General features: G+C 41.0%; 1 protein-coding gene and 1 long non-coding RNA gene across 2 annotated transcripts in view; one reads left to right on the plus strand and one right to left on the minus strand.

Moving 5' to 3' along the window:
• The window catches only part of LOC103366393 (fatty acyl-CoA reductase 1), a 66,438-nt gene extending 55,009 nt beyond the window's left edge, over positions 1 to 11,429 (plus strand). Inside the window, exons 6-12 of the mRNA XM_008294102.1 lie at positions 1,472 to 1,516; positions 1,606 to 1,724; positions 3,201 to 3,268; positions 6,165 to 6,336; positions 6,431 to 6,560; positions 7,335 to 7,462; positions 8,374 to 11,429. Coding sequence (XP_008292324.1) covers positions 1,472 to 1,516; positions 1,606 to 1,724; positions 3,201 to 3,268; positions 6,165 to 6,336; positions 6,431 to 6,560; positions 7,335 to 7,462; positions 8,374 to 8,536 — 825 coding nt within the window. The 3' untranslated portion in view covers positions 8,537 to 11,429. The remainder of the gene's footprint in view (positions 1 to 1,471; positions 1,517 to 1,605; positions 1,725 to 3,200; positions 3,269 to 6,164; positions 6,337 to 6,430; positions 6,561 to 7,334; positions 7,463 to 8,373) is intronic.
• Positions 11,430 to 11,903: 474 nt separating this feature from the next.
• LOC103366394 (uncharacterized) lies at positions 11,904 to 13,148 on the minus strand. Its single transcript, XR_520664.1, has 2 exons — positions 13,067 to 13,148; positions 11,904 to 12,977 (listed from the first exon to the last, which is right to left on the minus strand). It is a non-coding gene; the product is annotated as an uncharacterized LOC103366394 (long non-coding RNA).
• Between the last annotated feature and the right edge of the window lie 316 nt (positions 13,149 to 13,464).

Consider the following 13,464-nt stretch of genomic DNA (forward strand, 5'->3'; position numbering starts at 1 on the left):
GTCTGCTGCAAGATCATGAGATGGTGCTTTAAAAAAAAATACAAAACAACACCAGAAATACTCAGGTCACACTGAGATGAGGCTGGAAACAGAGAATGGTTGTGTTTCTTGTTTTAAAAATGAAAATAATGAGGCGACCTGATAGCCAGTTGGTTAGGATATGTACCATATGGGCTCCTGTGTCCTGAGCAGGGGTTACTTGGTTTGATTCCTGGCAGTCCAAGCCACTTGTGACATTTACGTTTCCTCCTTTCTCTTCACCATCTTTTTAAATAAAGGTTCAAAAGCCCAAAAAATAAAAAGTGTGACTAATCGCAGTTCTAAACTGTATATCTTTGATTTGTGCTGGTGATCAGAAATAAAGCAAATCGAAAATTCTTAACTTCTGACATGGATGTATTAATTATTTAAAGAAATAATTAATAGATCAAACAGTAATTACCATAATTATTAGTTGCAGCTCTACATTTAGTCCTCTTGAGTTTTAGTGTTTTATAATTATTTTACCGTATTTTTTCTCGATATATCTTTGCCTTCGTCTGTCTTATAGTGTGCAGCAGCACTTTGGTAAACTTCAGTTGTTTTAAAATGTGCTGATGGAAGAAGATTTTTTGATCTGTAACACTCTTATTTGGAGCTTGTTTACCGTTTTGTGTAGTCAGGCGAGAGGTGCACTTTAGATCAGAGAGACTGGGAGATGAAGCCGCATGAATAAAATACCAGAAAAACACAGGAAAGTCCTTGTTTATCTGGCGTCAGGAAATGTAGGCCCTGTGTTTGCGCGCTGGGACTGTGACGGCAGTTCCTGGCTCTGTGCTCAGCCTGCAGTTGTAAGCTCGGCCTGGCAGCGACTCTCCAAAAGGCCTCACTCACGCTTGGCCATGCAATCGCCTTGGCAGCCCCTGCCAGTAGGCGCTGAGAGGCATGGGGGGATAGGGACAGCTTATTTATATGTTTGTGTTTGTCCAATGTGTGTTGCAACCACAATATGCATGTACATTCTGTCATTCTGGGACTCTGTGTCTGTAGAAGTCTCCCATGTAACCGACACAGGATACCAAATATCAGTTCAAAGACGCGTCTCCTCCTTGAGCCCATCAACAGATTGTTGTGCTAAAAACTCCTCTGGCCCCTTCTTGTCTGTTGTGCACCTTATCTGCACCGGAGCATATTATTAGAGTCAGGATAAGCCTCGGCCTTGACCACATAATGAGTCTCCAGTCCCTCACATTAGAAGCTACAGCAGTCTATTACCAGTGGTTTCATCCATTTTTAATGGCATCTAATTGAAGTTGACAATCACTGCTGCCCAGCCTCCCCTGTTCCCCCACCATGGGAGGTAACACAACCCTGACCGGCTGACTCATCACACACAAACACATGTGGCTACAATCTATAACTTAATGTCGCTTCGATGTCACGGATATAATCAGCTCTCTGAGGATTAAGTTTCCTGTGTCTCATCCCTCAGGGTTGGATCGACAACTTCAACGGGCCGAGCGGCGTCTTTATAGCCGTGAGTAAAAATGTCACCCTCAAATCCTAAATCTCCAAATTGCACAGACATCTTTCACAGTCCTAAGACGGTGTCGTCCCTGTAATCAGGCGGGGAAAGGTATCCTGCGCACCATGAGAGCCAACAATGATGCCGTGGCTGATCTGATCCCCGTGGATGTGGTCATCAATCTGACTCTGGCTGCTGGCTGGTACACTGCTGTACACAGGTGAGGAAACGCAACCACCACTTCTAAAATCACTTATATTAAGCCCTTTTCAGACATGGTATACGTCACATTAGTGGCTTCATCACTCTGTTAAAGTTGTAGCTTTTTATCATTCAGACATGGGTCACAATGTCCATCACGGTATCATTCAGACAAACCCCCAACAGTGATGGGGAGCACCACGATATGCACACGATATTTGTCATTAGACATTACACCAAGTGATGTCCAATGCAGAATAATGTTAACAACCCAAAGACTGTGCAGCTTGTTTCTGATTTCTTGATACAACAACATATTTATCTGATACACTGTGACTCTATGTGACAGCTCACCTGTCTGAGGTGGAGACAAGTACACAACATGACATGCCATTAGATCTTTATCAATCCTGTCTCCATGTCAGGGATCAGATTTGATTAAGTCTTATTGAAGAATTTACAACTGTTGCTCCGCTTATGAATGTGCACAACTCTTGTGCTTTGGAGACACTCAAACGGAATAATCTAAGCTGTTAGTTTTACTACTATGGGTGTTCCAGTTTGAAGCCTGATGGGTTACTTTGTGAATTTGGCACTCAAACTATGTCTTTTGCTCGCTGATGTTTTGTGACGAACATTAGTGCTAAAATGTGGAAAGTGCCTTCCATCAACTTAGAGCGCTGTTGCTTGTGTCTGTCTGTTAATGTGACAGTTCAGTTCAGCCTTGTGCTGCCGTCGCAACTTCTACGGAAGTGACCAGGGTGCTCGTTCAGGCATGAAGCTGATATATACAGGTGCCGTCAGATGGAATGAAAAGGAGCGCGTGTCTGAAAGGGGCTTCAAAGAAACATGTTAAGATCACTGACACTTTCTGTAACCCTCAGAACTCTTAAGTAGGTTGTGGGCAGTTTTTTTGCTCCTGTCAATTTTTTACTCCCTGTGGGCTCATTTTAAACTGCTTTACTTACCTGCAACCAACAGGACAAAACTTAAGGGGACTTGTCAGCTAAACTGGAATGAAATGCAGGCTGTGTTTACTTAAAGCAGATAGGGTGGTACAGAAAATAATTAAATGTTAGTAGTAAAATATATGTAGTATGTGAAGTCACCATTACTTTTAAATATAGCCAAATATATTGTCAAAAATTTAAGTCTTTTTCTTTTTTATAGTTCATGGCATTTTAACTAAAAGATCATTTATTGTTCTCTCTACTTTTAGCCCTTCTTCTAGTGTTCTGACTTCATAACAGTGAAAAATGAGCCCACAGTCAGTAAATATGTGACAAAAACAAAAAAAAAAAGGGGGGCAAAAAGCTTCAGATTCAGAGGGTTCATTTGAGGTGGCCCTCAGTTCAGACACTCATAAATGAACAGTCTTTTAAAACTTAAGATCTCCCTTTTATATCACTACATTTTCACAATTTAAATACCCAACCAGGAAATGCATATTTTTGTAACCTACATTAGCATGACGTTGATCTCTTGCACCTTGCAGACCTAAAACAGCTCTGGTGTACAACTGCACAACCGGCGGCATCAACCCGTTCCACTGGGGGGAGATCGGTACGTACACTGTTTGTTGTCTTGCTTAAAGGTAACAGAAAGCTGTCTTTGCAGACGGACATTTATGGAGCTGTCTTGTCTGCACCTGCTGGCATCCTGCAATATTGTCGTCTCGGTTTGCTTTCATCATCACAAATCAATAGTCCAGCGTTCTGACATAATGTCTCTGTGATGTAGTTTAGTTGTTGTTTGCGGCGGAGGCTTCGTGTGGGGAGCATCTGCCACCTGCTGGAAAGAAGTGGAAGATGGAGGGTATTAGTGGAGACTGAATAATGCAAATTGTCCTTCTACACATATTACATGATTCTTAAGGACAACCTTTAAAATATTAATTTAGAGTTTTGAAAAATCCATCCAACCATGTAGGAACTTTAGATTAGTGTGTTCTCCCTTCACTTCCAGACACTAAATGTTATTTTCATTAAGTTTCAACCACCTTTGCTATTTCGTTTCCTAATATATACGTTTTAATAGGTTGAAAAGCATTGAAACGTAGTCGTAGCTGTTTCTCCAGAACCCGTGAATGTCTTGAACCGATTAGCTTTTTGTCATTTTAATGCAACGTTCAGTGTAGTGATGCGAGTAATAGACATGGCGCTCCTTTATATTGATTTCTTATGAGACAATATCATCATAATTTCAGAACCAAAGGCTTTAGTCCAAAAAAAAATGATTGTTTGAATTGGAAAAAAAGCATCATCAAACGGGATCCAAATGTGTTTTTCTTAACCATAAAATTCCATCTGACAACACAGATGGTGGCATTACACAGAAAGTATTCAGACCTTGTCTTGTTTTGCACACATTATTGTTGCATATTTAATTTTAAATGGATTAAAGTCCCCTGGTCCCCAACCAGTTTCCAGTCAAAAACCCATTATGAGAGTGGAAATGTGTTTTTAGAAATGTTGGCAACTGGAAATACTCCAGAACAGAAATGAAGGGTCTTAATATGTTCTGAATAAACTACAGTGGGGGGTATTATTATTATTTTTTTATTGTATTTATTTTTTTGTAAAACAGTGAGAAACACCATTGTTAACAGTTCAGATCGCTTGTTTCTGATCAATACTTACACAAAAAAGATTATTATATGTGGTGGATTTGTATTCTTCTGCTGATTAATCCATCAGTTGGCAACTCTGCATATGACAAATAGGAACGTGCACAATTTTAATCATTCAACGTTATTAAAATGACCCTAATTCATAAGAGCACAACACACAGGCGGCGATGCTTCACTGCATCATTGTGCAGCACATGTTGAGTTCATAATACATAGTTTAGCGTTACATCATCATCCCTCTCCACAAATATGATGCTGCAGCTGATGTGTATTAGCGCTCGTGCTGATTTGTAGGTCCTTATATTGAGGTCATGACACGAGTGGTGGGACTGTCTTTGTCTCCCTCCTGGTGCGGAGGATGTCCGCGGCTGGCGGGATGTCAAGGGACCCTCAGATTAGCAAACATGCTCCTTTCACCAAGGAAATTGCTACCAGATGGCTCGTGGCAGGATTAGGTCTCATCACTGCGGCTTGCCGTTACGAAACGGGAGCTGTGGACTGTGATCACACTGGCCCGGATGAAAGCTAGAAATGAAGCTAATTTAAAAACAGGAGCTAGTAGCAATAGGTCTGTGGTTTTCTTCCTGAGTGTGAAACTTAGAAAACGAGTAGAGGACGATGATGTAGCTGCTTGTTGCTAGCAAGGAATTGTGGGTACTTTAGCCTAGTTTTTTTTTTTTTTTTTTTCCCTCATTACAACTGTCAGACCTCAGAGAGCAGATCAAGGTTAGCAGCGATACTCCCAACCAGGCTGCAAGGAGCCCGGCCACAGCTGGCTGTCACCTCAGATCTGGTCATCTCGGCCCCTGCAACCACCACATATCTGTTGCCATGGAAACAAACCTTACAGGACCTAGTTTGCATGATGCGTGTGATGTAATGTTTATAGTCACATGGCTGCTTCTGTGGACGGTTGCTGGTCTCTGTGAGGAGGAGGAGGAGGAGGAGGAGGAGGAGGGGCCGGCCACGCTGCCCAGTGGGGGGAAATTAGCGAGTGGCCGCTTTCTGCCTGTTTTTGCCCCGAGACGCAGAGCTGAAAATCGAGTCATGATTAAGGCCGGCTGTGGTTCCTGGAAGTCCTGATCCTTACATAGAAGCCCCAATCTGTGCATGTTTACCTGATTTATTTGTGGTTGGTGGATGTGGACGACCTGGCTGGTGTGTGGTGGGTTTCATTGCATCATGAGATCCTCACTTTCACCGTTGGAGTCACAGAGGTTAACACCTGATTATCTGAAGAGGAAGAGGTTTTGCACCGCTTCCTGAGTTCTGCAAACGGCCTTTTAACTTAAAGGCACGTCTGGATTAAGTATGTGTTTTATATTCTGTCTGCTGCAGGTTTACACACACTTGCAATTTGGGGAACGGGTAAAAAATCTTTGTCTTGACAAAGGTTGTGTTCCAGTCACCATATTTCTACACTATATGGAACACCAGATAAAGATTTAGCAAGTCCCAATACATACTATGACAAATGTAGTATGCTAAAAATACCAGGATATTCCACTACGTCCGGTCGGATTTCACAGTATGCAAGCCGGCGTGCTTTTCTGACCGTTCTGACCCACAATCCTCTGGAGTCTTGCACGAGTATAAACAAGCTTGAGCCGGCGAGAGTGCAAAGACGGATGACAGCTCAATTTGCGCTACAGACTGCAACGGTCAAAGTTTAAGGCGCATTATTATGACAAAGTAGTACGTCCCAGTTGTATGCATACCGCATGAAGCAGCACATACTTTATCTTTTTACTCTGCATATGTATTACAGCTGCCTTTTACAAAGTATGCGATGCGAAACCAGAGTCTGTAAAAGCCCATCTTCACTTGCAGAGCACCATGTGATGTCATCCTTTAAGAGGAACCCCTTGGAGCAGGCTTTCCGCAGGCCCAACGCCAACATCACCTCCAACTACCTGATCAACCAGTACTGGATCCTGGTCAGCCACAAGTTCCCCGCCCTCATCTACGACCTCTTCCTGCGTCTCTCTGGGCAGAAGCCACAGTAAGACCCGCGGCCATCTGCCATGCTTTCAATTTAAGAAGAAGTTCAGCTGTGTCGTAACCTCGCACCCCTCTCTATCTTTCTCTCGCCGCAGGATGATGCGCATCTTCAATCGTCTGCACAAGGCCATCAGCCTGTTGGAGTATTTCAGCAGCCAGGACTGGGAGTGGAACTCTGAGAACATGAGCATGCTGATGAGCCAGCTCACCCCAGAGGACAGGAAGGTAGGATTATCCATGTACATGCTGCCAGTTTGGCAACCTTCTCAGGTTACTTACAGGTACCAGATGTTTTGATCCATCTCAATAGAAAAAACGTCTCATTTGATGTCATCTGAGTGACCATGATCACCTTTTCACTTTTACTCGGAAATATACTTTTGGAAAATAACTGCTTAAGTACTGTACTTTCATAAAGTATGTATGTTGCTCAGAATTCTGCTTGAGTGTTTCTTTTTGAATGCAAGTATTTACTTCTGAATGACTACATTTCTGAGCAAAAGATTGCACTTTTTACTCCCTTGCTTTTTAGAGGTATAGATCCTCTGCTGATCAAGATTCCTCATACAAAGTATACGATCAACTTGTAAAACATGAATTTCTAAAGGCAGAAAGTTAATATTAGGTCCAATTTGACAAAATACACAATTGAAAAGATACTTCATGTAAGCAACTGCAAACATGTTTTTAGCAGCCACTTTGCAGAGTGAGGTTTTTACTTTGATGCTTTAAGTCCATTTCACAGAAGTAACTGTCAAGGAGTATTTTTTTTATAATAAATCTCTTCTCTTTCCACAACTGAAGAAATATTTGCTTCTACTTTTAACCCTGATATGATGAGGAGACAAAGTGCTTTCTGGGCATACGGTGTAGTGTTATAAAAGGGAGCCTATTGCTCCATCTAGTGAGTCTGAGAGGAACTTCACATTCACTTTTAGTTACAAACTAACAGCAGCTTTTCTCTGTCTTAGTGTCAGTATTCTCCACTTTATCTTGCAGACATTTAACTTCGATGTGCGCCAGCTGAACTGGCCAGAGTACATTGAGAATTACTGCATCGGCACCAAGAAGTACGTCCTGAACGAAGACATGTCTGACATTCCTGCTGCCAGGCAGCATCTGAGGAAGTAAGTCAACAAGTGACCGCTACACAAATACAGTGATAAAGAATCTGTTTACCAGCTAGTTACTGATTTAAGGCTGTTGAACAAGAACAATGAAACAAACTCACAGTTATGGGAATCAATAATTTCATTACAAAAAAAATTGAAAAAACAAATACTGAGTTTCTTTGAGTTTTTTATTTATTTATTTTTTATTAAAAAAAACCTTAAATAACATCATTCCAAGTGCCCACAGGAAAAGATGTTGTCTGAACACACTGTAGATATTTTACCACGGACATTTTTGAAATTGTTATTTTATTTCAATGCTTGTCTCTTATCTGCAGTTCAAGCAAATTTTTGTCATATTGTAGTTTTTTTTTTGTTTGTTTTTGTTTTTTAATGAGATATGTAGAATAAAGAGATTTCAATAACGATTTTAGGACATGTTTTGGATTATTTTGCCAGCGGAACGGCACGTACCGTCACCGATGACTACCTCAAGAACTGTCAGAAAGTAGAAAATTCAACTCACTTCTTTGAGTTTTTACAGCTTGTGGCTCTGATAAATGGTGTAATTTTTGTTTAAATATAAAATGCCTTTCAAACTTGCTCGCAGGTTTTGGTATTCAGAACACTGATAGATCATTTATAATACTATTTACTCTGTAGGACCTGAGCTGAATACTAGTTCACAAAAAACGTCTAAGTTTGAATTTTAATAGAACAAACATGATTTTTACCAGGCTAAGATGTGAAGCCACTACTGGGGGCTGCATTAAAAACTCTGCAAATAAAAATAATAACATAATTGTGTGTAATCTCACGTCTATTTTAGGTTTTATATCAAAGACTTGCAAGTAGAAATTTTATGTTTAATATTTTATCAGCAGCTCTGTGTTTTTAAAGCCTCATTCCTCCTCCTTCTTTCCCAGACTGAGGAACATCCGCTACACCTTCAACACTCTGCTGGTCGTTTTCATCTGGAGGGTGTTTATCGCCCGCTCCCAGATGGCCAGAAACATCTGGTACTTTGTGGTCAGCCTCTGTTTCAAGTTCCTCTCCTACTTCCGCGCATCCAGCACCTTAACCAACTGAGTCTTCCTCACCGCCTCAAGCCAGAGACAGCAGCCCCTCGCCTTCAGCTGTCAGCAGGAACCAAACATCTGAGAATCCAACATCCACTGAGGATGCTCCAAATCCTTCTTAATGTGGACAAGCAGGGCTCTCTACAGGTGGGGGCTGTGGTTGAGTGAAGCACTCAGAAGGAAGGGTAGGGGGGAAAAAAAAGAGGTCTACTAGCCATGAATTATTTGTTTAGTTTGGAAATCTGTCATCAGTACCTGCACTGTTCAGTCACCAAACCCTGTCCAAAAAAAAAAAAGTGTTGTCATTCATTTTGTACCTACTGTTTTCTTCTCAAAGTGGCCAATTATATATGCAACAATAAGCCTTTTGTGTGACTTCCATTTTCCTTTCCACCCTCTTGAATCTAGGTACATTGCCTTGCCTTGTGATGATTTTTTTTCATACTTGAAATACGGCAGTGCGTCAGTGGAGGACAATTTCTATAAGATTATTTTCTGTTTTTTACTGTGGGGATCTCCAGTTCCTCTCTTTAATACGCAGGTGATTTGGATATATCTGTATGTCTTGCGTTACGTGTATCTACTGCCTTTTTAAGATCACACACACACGAAACTCACTGGTGGTTATCTGTCTCGAGGCCAATCCACAGATCATTGAGACCAGTATTACAGCGAAACTCTCACCACAGATACCAAAACATACAGATCTGCCATCTTTCCTGCTGTCGAGGTTGTCACTTATTTATGATCACAAATGATAACGTCAGTACGTCTTTGAACATAAACCGTGTTTGTTTGAATGCTCATCCACTTTTTGCCTGTTTGTACAGCAGTTTGTACTGAAACTAAGTTTACTACTTTTACATCTTTATACTTGCGTCAAAGGCTAGTACGATTATATGTGGTAGACCTTGGCAGTGTAGTATATATAAATAAGAGTACATCAGAGTGGAGTTTATTTGTATAGCCCAGTACATATTGTAAAATGTTTCTCAACTGTTCCTAAACAAGATTTTTAAGAAGATAGCCCTTCACCAAAATTTATTAGGTAAAGACATTTTGAAGAGGTCCTCCTCTCCTCTGACAGCTGGGGCTGAAATAGGAGCCATAGGTGGGAAAAACTAAAAAATTATATTTGTTAGGAATGCCAAATGAAGGATTATGATACATATAATGAAGTCAAGCCAAAATGTAAAGGTACAAGGAGTGTGTCCAGTTAAACTAGCCCGGTGTCAGTGATTCACTTGTATAGAAGTTCACAGCTTGGAGAAGGTGGATTTGTGAATTCAGAGGTCGAGTCAACTGATTGAGATTGAGGGGATCTGGTCTTATTTTGTGCCTCTCTGGTATTGACATTACATTCGATTCAGTGATAACCATCAGTTTCTCTGAAAAATGTACGCTCAGTGATGTTCTGCAAGCAGCTCAGACTTTCAGTATCCTAGAACACTTTTTGATCCATCTAGATGGGGAAAAAAAGTGCAATTCTGTATCTAAATCCACATATAGATAAATGCCCACCAGCTGCATTGATAGGAAATGGAGTCACACATTTTTAAAAGCCTTTAAGGTTTTTAAAAATACAGCAGAACATGGTTACTGAGACTTGAACGTAATGTTAAAACATGAGAGGCACATGTCTGACGATATTGAGTCCTTGATGCTGGTCAGGTCACCCTCAAACACAAGATTTTAATCCCAAGGGACTCTGTGGTTGAATAAATTTTAAAGGCTTGTGAGGTTTGTTGGGAGAGGCACTTTAAAACCGTCCTTAGCGTGAATCTGAAGCTGCTGCAGAGAAGCTAAGATTGATCAGTTTGTTAAATGATGTTGTAAACTGGGGTTGTATCATTGGAGTCGTCCGACCTTTGACTGTTAGTAAACGAGACGGAGCAGGGATCAGTTATCATAGTTAATTCAAAAATAGAATCTTGTCATCTACGTTGGAGCGACAGTTCCAATTGCAAATGATTCCACCGAACGAGAAAATCAGTGGACCAAGTACAGAGCCATGAGGGACGCCACACCTTACAGAATGGAGGAACGGACTTCTGTTTTTTTTTTTTAACAAGACAAACTGACTATTTGATCCAGATCCAGTTCAGCTTTAAATCAGTGCGAGGTAAAGGACCCTCCTGGCATTACATCCTCGATCCCAGTTTTGGAACATCTGTAAATAGGTGAACTTACACATTATTCTTATAGACTACCAAAAACTTGTATTTGACTGTTGATTTCTTTTCCTTTTTTTTTTCTTTTTTTTCTTTTTTTTTGCTTGAGTGTCTTCACAGGACCACAGAGCTTCCCACAGAGTCTACCAAAAGTATTAAGTGTGACAGGCAAGCCTGATTTTTACTAAACAAATGAGAAAACTGTGTACAGTATTGTATATGTTGCAAGGTTTGACAGAATAAAAATAAATAACAGTGATGAGCCTTTATGGGAGAAAAAGGGACAAAACTAAATAAATGTTTATGCAAAGCCCATGTCTGGTGTAACCATGGTAACTATCCTCTTAATCGCAGATGGGGATAATGAACCAAAACGTCTGCATTCGTACAGAGCCTGCATGATGAAGCGGTTTCGTCAGATTGTTTTCTAAGAGCTACAGGGCTACTTTAATGGTGTCGTCAGTATGAGGTTTCTTCTCTTCTGTGTGTCCGTTTGACAACAAAGTGCTCTCTTTGCTGTTTGCCGACCAAATGCGGAGCACTGTTGGTACCATGAACCGCGGTCTGGAGCTGCGACTGTTACTGTATGTAACAAACAGCAACACATAACCAGTGATTTCATCTTATTCTTTCTGGTGTCATTTGCAAAATGTTTCACCACCTGTATCCCCTGCTCTGACAACACTTCAAGTCTGCTTGGCAAAACTGAAATAAACTAGAAGAGAAAAAGTGTAAGCGTGCTGCAGTCCATCAAACCTGCCTCCTACCTCACTTTTGGGGGTTTTACACACAGATTCACACCAAAGTCAGTTTACTTGTCATAGGGAATAACACTCAGTTGTCTTTTGTTCTTCTCTCCAAAGTTGTTAAATGGAATCCAATGACGTCTGCAGGGTTATCTCAGCTACAAATGTACAGCAAACAGTCTGTTACTACCTGGCATACGGTGTTTAAAAGTCAGATTGTTTTAGCTACTTTTTAAAGAAAATCTGCTTCGTCCATCAACTTTGACGGCACTAACTTGTCGGAGTGCCCCTTAAACCACCATGCAGTAAAGAGCTTTAGCAACTTTTTCTCTTGTTATGGAACTTTACAATTACCTTCCAGCTCAGTTTTCAAACTCGGCAAGCATTTTATAGTTCAGCAGTTTGAAAACCATCTGGTTGTTCTTCACTTGAAAGCTGTGAAACAAAACAGCAGCGGTAATGGCCTTTTGAATTCATGGGTATTTAAACTTTAATGTAGTTGGAATAACAAACAAACAATCAGCAGCATTTGCTGTGACAGCAAATCGAACAGAGAAAATACAACATTAAAAAGGTGCTAAAACAAGATGAACACACAGTCACAGGACACGTGTCTCACGCCACGTCTTCCTAAAGTGCAATCATCACTGTGAGCTGTGATATCTAAGTGAACAGGACAGGGTTTTATAAGCAGCTTTGCCTTTTTCAGTAGAGAAGCACAATTTTATGACATAGGGCTCTTTCCTTTTCGCTGCTTTGCACGTATTCGTCTTTTCCATTCTTCGTACTGTGACCCGGATGTCAGAGCACCATTTTGAAGAATGTCTTAACTCCTAAAATGCATCTCGAGAGAGGAGGCTTGCTGGAAGAGCTGTGTAAGGATGCAGAAGAGTATCCTTTGTTCGTCTTTTTGGCACCCGTGACATTTAAATGCGTGACACACAGCTGGGTTCTACACAGTGGGAGGCAGAGTCGACAGCTGTAGGTTTTCTGTTTGAATTAATGAGTTTGGCGCGTGTTTAAAAAAAATTCAAGTGTCAAAGCCGAACGTTCTTGTCGCATTATGCCATGTTGTATGCTGAATTAAAAGTAACTGGAAGTTGTCATGAACAGCTCATCTGACTGAGATCTTAAAATAGCCTGTGACGAGACAAAAGACACACGATGTGCCAGTGCTTCAGCTGATGTCGCTTTAAAATGATGTCTTGTTTTGGTAAATGCCTGCTGTCTTAACTCCTCTCTCCTTGTGTCTCCTTCCTGCCGCTTTCACTCACATCTCAGGTGAGCAGGACGAGGGGTGGATGTACAAACATATATAAAATAAATAAACACATAATATCATCTGATGGGCTGGATTGAGCCATCTATCCCACTGGGATGAGAAAGCACTGAAACTGTTCATTATTTGTCTGGTCCCCTGTTTACCATTAAACCATGCAGGAGGAGGAAGCAGCTACTCCTGAGCAACATCATCAGCCAGCAGAGGAGTCTGGTGATGGTTCAGGTTGTTCATCTGGTTGTGTGGCTGCACGTCCTGCAACAGATTCAGTGCAGGTCAGTTTGTTATACAGTGAGGCAACGTCTTCTCTTATTGAAATAGCTCTCATTGTGATGGAGACTCACCTCTCTGGGCCGATAGACTCCGAGTTTGAAGCGACAGCAGACGACATCAAAACAGAAGCCAACAAGCCCGTGAAGCATGCCTTGAGGAAAAAAAACACAATAAGAACTGGAGGAATTGAAGCTCTGCAACCCTACAGAAGATAAAGCTGTGTATCGATGATGGAGAGATGGATAAATTCAAGCAAAAACTTTCACTTTCAAAGTTAACATTAGATTAAATTAGCAAAACAATTCCTAAAATGCAGCCCATTAAATCTAGATTTTAACCAGCAGTCACGCTACTGATTTTATAACTGCAACGTCGTCCAACAAGCTCACCAAACAAATGAGCTAAATGCGGTGACTGTGCTGTAAATTCTGTGATATTTCTCTGTGAAATGATTGTTCACAGAGAAAGT

Source organism: Stegastes partitus, unplaced genomic scaffold, assembly GCF_000690725.1.
Source record: "Stegastes partitus isolate 25-593 unplaced genomic scaffold, Stegastes_partitus-1.0.2 Scaffold941, whole genome shotgun sequence".
NCBI lineage: Eukaryota > Metazoa > Chordata > Actinopteri > Pomacentridae > Stegastes > Stegastes partitus.